Raw genomic sequence first — 8710 nt, 5'->3', positions numbered from 1 at the left:
GTAACTCTGAAGATGGACAAGGGAGATCCAGTAGATGTCGTGTACCTGGACTTTCAGAAAGCTTTTGATAAAGTCCCACACAGGAGGTTAGTGAGCAAAGTTAGGGTGCATGGTATTGGGGGCAAAGTACTAGATTGGATTCAAAATTGGTTGTCTGATGGGAAACAAATGGTAGTGATAAACGGCTCCATTTCGGAATGGCAGGCAGTGACCAGTGGGGTACCGCAGGGATCCGTGCTGGGACCGTAGCTTTTTACAATATATGTTAATGATATAGAAGATGGTATTAGCAATAACATTAACAAATTTGCTGATGATACTAAGCTGGGTGGCAGGGTGAAATGTGATGAGGATGTTAGGAGATTACAGGGTGACCTGGACAAGTTAGGTGAGTGGACAGATGCATGGCAGATGCAGTTTAATGTGGATAAATGTTTGGTTATCCACTTTGGCGGCAAGAACAGGAAGGCAGATTACTACCTAAATGGAATCAATTTAGGTCAAGAGGCAGTACAGAGAGATCTGGGTGTTCTTGTACACCAGTCCCTCTCTCACACACTCCCTCTCTCCCCCCTCTCTCACCTCTCTCATTACCCCCTCTCTCTCACCCCTCTCTCTCACACCCCCCCTCTCTCTCACTGAGTCCAGTGAAAAGTTCATACGTCACATCTTACAGCACCACCTTAGGTACAAAGGTACCTAGGTATAGCTTCTTTAGTTACAAGATCTCAGAAAATAGAGAAATAAAAAGTCCAGCATTGTAGAAATAGAAGTTCAGAACATTGGTCTTCCAACACAGACTACGATGGCACCTAGCAACCAGTCCACACTGAGCCTTAGCTCCAAACTGTGCTGGGCTTCACCTTGAGGCTCACGAGGCTGGGAGATTGCTTTTAAATTCCCTTGAGACCACGCTGAGGCTATGTCAGGCCAAAGACCACCACATACTGCCACATGGCCAAAGACTACCACATGGAAGACTGCCATGCTAGGCTGAGAGGGCGCCATGCTAGGAGGCCACCACACCATCCTGGGATACCACCATGACAACAGTGAGGCTGTCACAGGGGGCTGCTACGCCAGGTCAAGAGGTCCCCTCGTCCTGTCTGTGCTGAGTCCACGAGTCGATGGACGGTGGGAGTTGTCACAGGCCGGGCTACTCAACTTTAGAGAAAATACCTTTGCTATTCACCTTATCTATGCCCCTCGCAATTTTATAAACCTCTATAAGGTCACCCCACGACATGCTATGCTCCAGTGAAAAAAATTCCCAGCTTATCCAGACTCTCCTTATTACTCAACCCTAAGAGCACACCACTCGGGAAAAGCACAAACGATGGCGCGAGTTGCTCCTAACATCAAAATGGGCCTCACCACAACTGTCCCTTGTTTCTGTTGTACATCTCACCAGAACCCATTTCCCAGACCTATGTAAGATTTTGCCCAGACTCTCCATAGGTATTTTAGGGGAAAGAAAAGAATTAACAAGGTGAGAGCTGAACTTACAGAAAGCCAGTGAAAGGTGAAATAAACACTTATCATGCATCAGCTTCACCAGAAGCTGCAATGAACATTCAGTAACAGCAATAAATGGGGAAATAGAGGGAAAGGAAGAATTTAGGATAATTACTTTTTGCACCAGAATTTATTGTTGGTGATAGATTTAAACCGAGTTTATCTCTGTAACTAATAATCTACATGTGTTCCTTTTTATTTATTTTCTCGTTGAAGACATTTTTATCGAGTTGTGAATTGACTTGATTAATGTTTCTGTTCTTTTTAGGGGAAACCAGGTAAAGATGGGAATCCTGGAATCCCGGGGATCCAGGTTGGTCTGACATATATTAATAATAAAACCCAGTCATTTGTCAACTCAGCTATTTGCATAAGGTTTTTGATTTTCTAATTGTTTTCAATTGAGAAAACCACTCCTTGATAAAAAATGATTTAATTATTAATATTATTCAAGTGACTAATTGGGTAACTGATATGAAGTGTCTGAAATTTAGACTTCTATTTCAAAACTGCAGCAGAATACTGCCACAAGGAAGTGACCTGTTGTCAGCTGTCACATGTGTTTTCTGTTATCTCAGGGATTGAAAGGTGATCCAGGTTTTTTGGGATTTCCAGGAAGAAACGGAGCACCAGTAAGTTTCTTTGCATTCTATTAACCAATACAGTTAAGTTTCATAACAATCATGCAAAGCTATATATATTTAATGAGTTAACATGCAAAATTATTATTTTAATCTAGGGAATTAAAGGGGAAGTTGGCTGTCAAGGACCGCCTGGTCCAGTGAGTAATAACCTGCATTTAAAAACTTTCCTCTACCATGTATTACTTTAAGGTTTAGTTTCAAGATCGATATTTTCATCTCTCTCTCTTAATCACCACCTCATCACCACCTGGAAACAAAAGGGATTCGAGTTTTTACTGACAGTATGGAGCCACATGCCATATCCTAGCAACAGAAATAGGCCATTCAGCCCCTCAAGTCTGTTCTGACATTCAATTAGATTATGACTGATCTGTGACTAAGAACAAAGAAAATTTACAACTCAGGAACAGGCCCTTTGGCCCTCCAAGCCTGTGCCGATCCAAATCCACTGTCTAAACCTATCGCCCAATTCCTAAGGATCTGTATCCCTCTGCTCCCCACCTACTCATGTATCTGTCCAGATGCACCTTAAATGAATCTACCGTGCCTGCCTCTACTACCTCTGCTGGCAACGTGTTCCAAATGCCCACCACTGTCTGTGTAAAGTAAGACTAAAGTAAGACTAATTCCTTTTACCTGCCTCTAGCCTATATCTCTTAATAGCTTTGCCAAACAAAAAATTATCTATCTCAGGTATTAAAATAACTGATCCAGCATTCATTGTTGTTTGTGGAAGAGAGTTCCAAATCTCTCCCACTATTTGTGTATAGAAGTGCTTCCTAACATCCCTCCTGAACTAGTTCTCAAAGTTTGCTCCCTGGTTCTAGAATCCCCAACTAGTTTATCTTTATCTACCCTGCCTTTTCCCATGCAAATAAGAACTTCAAATCTTCAAGTAAGACTTGATTCTGGTGAGAACTGTTTCAACATAAACACTTCACCTCTCAATTTCATAGAACATAGAACATTACAGCGCAGTACAGGCCCTTTGGCCCGCGATTTTGCACCGAAATGTCATACCAATCTGAAGCCCATCTAACCTACACTATTCCACGTATGTCCATATGCCTGTCCAATGACGACTTAAATGTACATAAAAGTTGGAGAATCTACTACCGTTGCAGGCAAAGCATTCCATAGCCTTACTCCTCTCTGAGTAAAGAAACTACCTCTGACATCTGTCCTATATCTATCACCCCTCAACTTAAAGCTGTTTCACCTCGTGCTCGCTGTCACCATACTTGGAAAAAGGCTCGCCCTGTCCACCCTATCTAACCCTCTGATTATCTTATGTGTCTTATATTTCCTATTTACCTTGATTCTGAATTGTGTTTTGGTGAAATCCTGTCAAGTTTTACAAAGCACATGAATTTACCGGAGCAAGGTCAGCCTCTGGGCTGCCCAGTTTCAGATATTTTGGTGGGCCTCCTGTGGGATTGACATCTCTGCCATGGACCTTGACAGGAGGGGGAACTCAGTGACAGGCCCCTGACTCCTCTCTATAACCACATACAAGAGGAGACTGCCCACGGGACGGGCTGACCAATTACAAAGAAATTCCAAAAAGATCAGTTCAATTTTCAAGTTTTACGATTCCCTCCTCCACTTGTCACAGAAATAGACAGCCATTTCCAGTTATCAGCATTGGCACAGCATAAATCTTTGGATGTATGTTATATGGTATCTACCAATCTGCCTGTTGCATTTCAAATACTTCCACTAAAAGCAGAGTCATTAGGGACATTTAAGCGCCTACTGGGCATGCGCATGGACAGCAGTGAATTGAGGGGAGTGTAGGTTAGGTTATTTTATTTTACATTAGGATAAATCCTCGGCACAAAATTGTAGGCTGAAGGGCATGTTCTGTGCTGTACTTTTCTATGTTCTATTCAGCTAACAATTTTTCCATTTCCTATCAGTTCGGGAAGCAATTCCAGGAGCTCTCATCGCACTTTCTCTAGACAGTTATTAGAGAGTTTTTGATAGACAAGGGAGAGCTTATTGCTGGGGTAGACAGGAAAATGGACTTGAGACTACAACCAGATCAGCCTGATCGTTTTGAATGGTGGAACAGATTCAAAGGGCTAGGCAGCCTGCTCTTGTATACACTCTTGCTCCTCTTTTGGGGAGGCTATGGCCCCATGGCATTTTTGCTCAACCAAGAATGCAGAAACTCGGCTCATGATTTGAGGACCCAGGTTCTAATCCAACCACAGCAGATGGCGGAATTTGAATACAATTTTAAAAACCCTGGAATTAAAAATCTACTAATGACTGTGAAACCAATGTTAATGGTTGGGAACACCTGGTTCACGAATGTTCTTCAGGGTAGGAAACTGCCATCCTTACCTGGTCTGGCCTGTGTTTGACTCCAGACCCACAGCAATGTGGTTGACTCTCAACTGTCTTTGGAAATGCTTTGGTAAGCCACTCAGTTCAAGGGCAGCTAGGGACGGGTAATAAATACTGGTCAGCCAGTAACATCCCAATTCCTTGAATGAGTAAAAACAAAACCATGACTTATGGTTTTGAGGAGCAAGTAGAGTAGCTCCTGAGAAAATTATTTCTGTTGTCCACTGAAATTATCCCAAAGAGATTGACTAGTTCCAAGGGAAACCCTGGTCATTAAATGCAACAGAATCCTACTGTAGAATCTGATTCCGAGAGCCCAGCATTGCCTTTGTGTCTTTTGGCAGCAAGTTGAAGGAGATGATTCCTGTGACAAAGGAGAACGTGGCGATCCAGGTGCTACAGGACCCAAAGGACGACCAGGATTACAAGGTTACGACAAATTTCCTCTACATCATTGACTTAAAGTTCTGGTTTATCACCTACACACAATATATAGGTTAATTAACCCTTTAATTGAAGGAAAGATATACTGGCATCTGGCATTCACTAGGTCAATGCTAGATATGGAGGAACTGTCTTATGAGAACATGTTGAGTAGATTGGGCCTGTACTCAGTGGAGTTTAGAAGAATGAAACATGCAAGACTTTGACAGAGCTTGACAGGGTAGATGCAGCAAGATCGGTTTTCCTTGTGAGAGCGCGTCGGATATAATCTCAGAATAAGGGCTCTCTCATAAGGCAGAATTTCATTTCTCAGAGAATACTGAATCTGCAGAGTGCTGTTGAGGCTAGATCATTCAGTACATTCAAGCCTGAGATAGACAGATTTTTAATCAATAAGGGAAAAAAGGATTACGGGGAAAAAGCAGGAAAGTGGAGTTGAGGATTATCAGATCAGCCATGACAATGGAGCAGACTCAATGGGCTGAATGGCCTACTTCTGCTCCTATGCCTTTGTGGATTACTGTAGGCTGTTATGGAATGGGAGAAAAAACAGCTATTTCTTTTCTCAAGGAAGAACATAAAGAACGAGGAGCAGGAGTAGGAAATTCATCCCCTTGAGCGTTCTGGGCCATTTAATACAATCCTGGCTAATCTCACCTCAGCCTCAACTCCACTTTCCTGCCTGCTCTCCATGACTCTTCAACCCATTGCTCATTAAAAATCTATGTCCTCCTTAAATTTACCCAATGTCCCAGCATCCACCAAACTCTGAGACAGTGTCTTCCACAGATTCACAGCCCTTTCAGAGAAGTAATTGTTCCTTAACTCTGTTTAAATTCTGTTACCCCCTTATCCTAAAAGTATACCACTTGCTTTGTTTTCAATTATCTATACATGACTGGTCATCCTCTCTGACTCAGTGACTCAAAGTTCTAGCTTATCACCTGCACTCAATATATAGGTCAATCAATCCTTTAATCTAAGGATTCAGCAGCAATCCATTGCTTTCCAGGGCTTATGATTAGCCATTACGTTTCCCTGCTTTATATCTGACTAAATTAACACTTAGAGTCATAGAGATGTACAGCACGGAAACAGACCCTTCAGTCCAACCCGTCCATGCTGACCAGATATCCCAACTTAATCTAATCCCATTTACCAGCACTTGGCCCATACCCCTCCGAACCCTTCCTATTCATATACCCATCAAGATGCTTTTTAAATGTTGCATTTGTACCAGCCTCCACCACTTCCTCTGGCAGCTCATTCTGTACACATACCACCTTCTGCATGGAAAAATTGCGCCTAAGGTCCCTTTTATATCTTTCCTCTCTCACCTTAAACTATGCCCTCTAGTTCTGGACTCCCCGACCCCAGGGAAAAGACTTTGTCTATTTATCCTTGTCTATGTCCCTCATAATTTTGTAATCCTCTATAAGGTCACCCCATCAGCCTCCAACGCTCCAGGGAAAACAGCCCCAGCCTATTCAGCCTCTCCCTAGAGTTCAAATCCTCCAACCCTGGCAACATCCTTGTAAATCTTTTCTGAACCTTTTCAGGTTTCACAACATCTTTTCAATAGGAAGGAGACCAGAATTACACACAATATTCCAATAGTGGCCGAACCAATGTCCTGTACAGCTGCAACATGACCTCCCAACTCCTGTATTCAATACTCTGACCAATAAAGGAAAGCATACCAAATGCCTTCTTCACTATCCTATCTACCTGCAACTCCACTTTCAAGGAGCTATGAACCTGCACTCCAAGGTCTCTTTGTTCAGCAACACTCCCAAGGACCTTACCATTAAGTATTTAAGTCCTGCTCTGATTTGCTATGACCCTACTTCTGACTCCTGCTATGCCTTATTGTGTTTTCCTTGATGAAATGTCACCAAGTTAAGCCTTTGTTTTTCTAACAGTTATCTTTGTCTCCCTGCATCCTGGATTGGACATCCAGGTTACTTGCCCCAGAGCCAGCAAACTTGGTTTTGAATATTCTGACCAGTCTCTGGAGATGGAAGTTTCTCCTCCCTGAGGTGGTGAGGGCACTGATGAGAAATGTGCAAAAATACAAAGGGAATTAAACAAAAATCAGAATCTGTAAGACCAAAAAGTGTTGGTGATTTTCTCCTCCAGCCTTAAATGTTAAAACTGAAGTCATTGGTTTTGTGCTAAGAAAGCAATGTGAAGTAAACAGAGGCTGTTTGCACTTGAGCAGTGGCTACCTTATTTCCATGCATTTGCATTCCAAGAGAGCCTAACTTACCTTCTTTATATGTCACTTCCAATGCTTCTCTCCTTCTCGATCAGGGCATGGTTAGGAACATGGGACTGGGATATCATAGCAATTACAGAAACGTGGCTCAGGGATGGGCAGGACTGGCAGCTTAATGTTCCAGGATACAAATGCTACAGGAAGGATAGAAAGAGAGGCAAGAGAGGAGGGGGAGTGGTGTTCTTGATAAGAGATAACATTATAGCTGTGCTGAGGGAGGATATTCCCGGAAATACATCCAGGGAAGTTATTTGGGTGGAACTGAGAAATAAGAAAGGGATGATCACCTTATTGGGATTTATTATAAACCCCCTAATAGTCAAAGGAAATTGAGAAACAAACTTGTAAGGAGATCTCAGCTATCTGTAAGAATAATAGGGTAGTTATGGTAGGGGATTTTAACTTGCCACACATCAACTGGGACTGCAATAGTGTTAAAGGTTTAGATGGAGAGGAATTTCTTAAGTGCGTTCAAGACAATTTCCTGATTCAGTATATGGATGTACCTACTAGAGAAGGTGCAAAACTTGACCTACTCTTGGGAAATAAGGCAGGGCAGGTGACTGAGGTGTCAGTGGGGGAGCACTTTGGGGTCAGTGACCATAATTCTATTCATTTTAAAATAGTGATGGAAAAGGATAGACCAGATCTAAAAGTTGAAGTTCTAAATTGGAGAAAGGCCAATTTTGACGGTATTAGGCAAGAACTTTCGAAAGCTGATTGGAGGCAGATGTTCGGATGTAAAGGGACGGATAAAAAATGGGAAGCCTTCAGAAATGAGATAACAAGAATCCAGAGAAAAGGCTCTCTGCCTTTATTCCTGATGAAGGGCTTTTGCCCGAAACGTCGATTTTGCCTGTCCTCGGTGGCTGCCTGAATTGCTGTGCTCTTCCAGCACCACTGATCTAGAATCTGGTTTCCAGCATATGCAGTCATTGTTTTTACCGAGTGAATCCTTAAAAGAGTATAAAGGAAGTAGGAGTATACTTAAGAGGGAAATCAGGAGGGCAAAAAGGGGACATGAGATAGCTTTGGACAATAGAATTAAGGTGAATCCAAAGGGTTTTTACAAATATATTAAGGACAAAAGGGTAACTAGGGAGAGAATAGGGCCCCTCAAAGATCAGCAAGGTGGCCTTTGTGTGGAGCCACAGAAAATGGGAGAGATACTAAATGAATATTTTGCATTAATATTTACTGTGGAAAAGGATATGGAAGATATAGACTGTAGGGAAATAGATGGTGACATCTTGCAAAATGTCCAGATTGCAGAGGAGGAAGTGCTGGATGTCTTGAAACAGTTAAAGGTGGATAAATCCCCAGGACATGATCAGGTGTACCCGAGAACTCTGTGGGAAGCTAGAGAAGTGATTGCTGGGCCTTTTGCTGAGATATTTGTATCATCAATAGTCACAGGTGAGGTGCCGGAAGACGGGAGGTTGGCTAACGTGGTGCCACTGTTTAAGAAGGGTGGTAA

The 8710-nt window shown here is 42.6% G+C and overlaps 1 protein-coding gene across 1 annotated transcript in view; it reads left to right on the top strand.

Annotated features, from left to right (window-relative positions):
• LOC122556243 (collagen alpha-5(IV) chain-like) overlaps positions 1-8710 on the top strand; it is a 277942-nt gene that overhangs the window by 116915 nt on the left and 152317 nt on the right. The window contains exons 16-19 of the mRNA XM_043702860.1: positions 1784-1828; positions 2094-2147; positions 2255-2296; positions 4856-4940. Coding sequence (XP_043558795.1) covers positions 1784-1828; positions 2094-2147; positions 2255-2296; positions 4856-4940 — 226 coding nt within the window. The remainder of the gene's footprint in view (positions 1-1783; positions 1829-2093; positions 2148-2254; positions 2297-4855; positions 4941-8710) is intronic.

Source organism: Chiloscyllium plagiosum, chromosome 13 (genome assembly GCF_004010195.1).
Source record: "Chiloscyllium plagiosum isolate BGI_BamShark_2017 chromosome 13, ASM401019v2, whole genome shotgun sequence".
NCBI lineage: Eukaryota > Metazoa > Chordata > Chondrichthyes > Orectolobiformes > Hemiscylliidae > Chiloscyllium > Chiloscyllium plagiosum.
The sequence above is the reverse complement of the archived record's forward strand: the minus strand, read 5'-3'. Positions and strand labels throughout refer to the sequence as shown.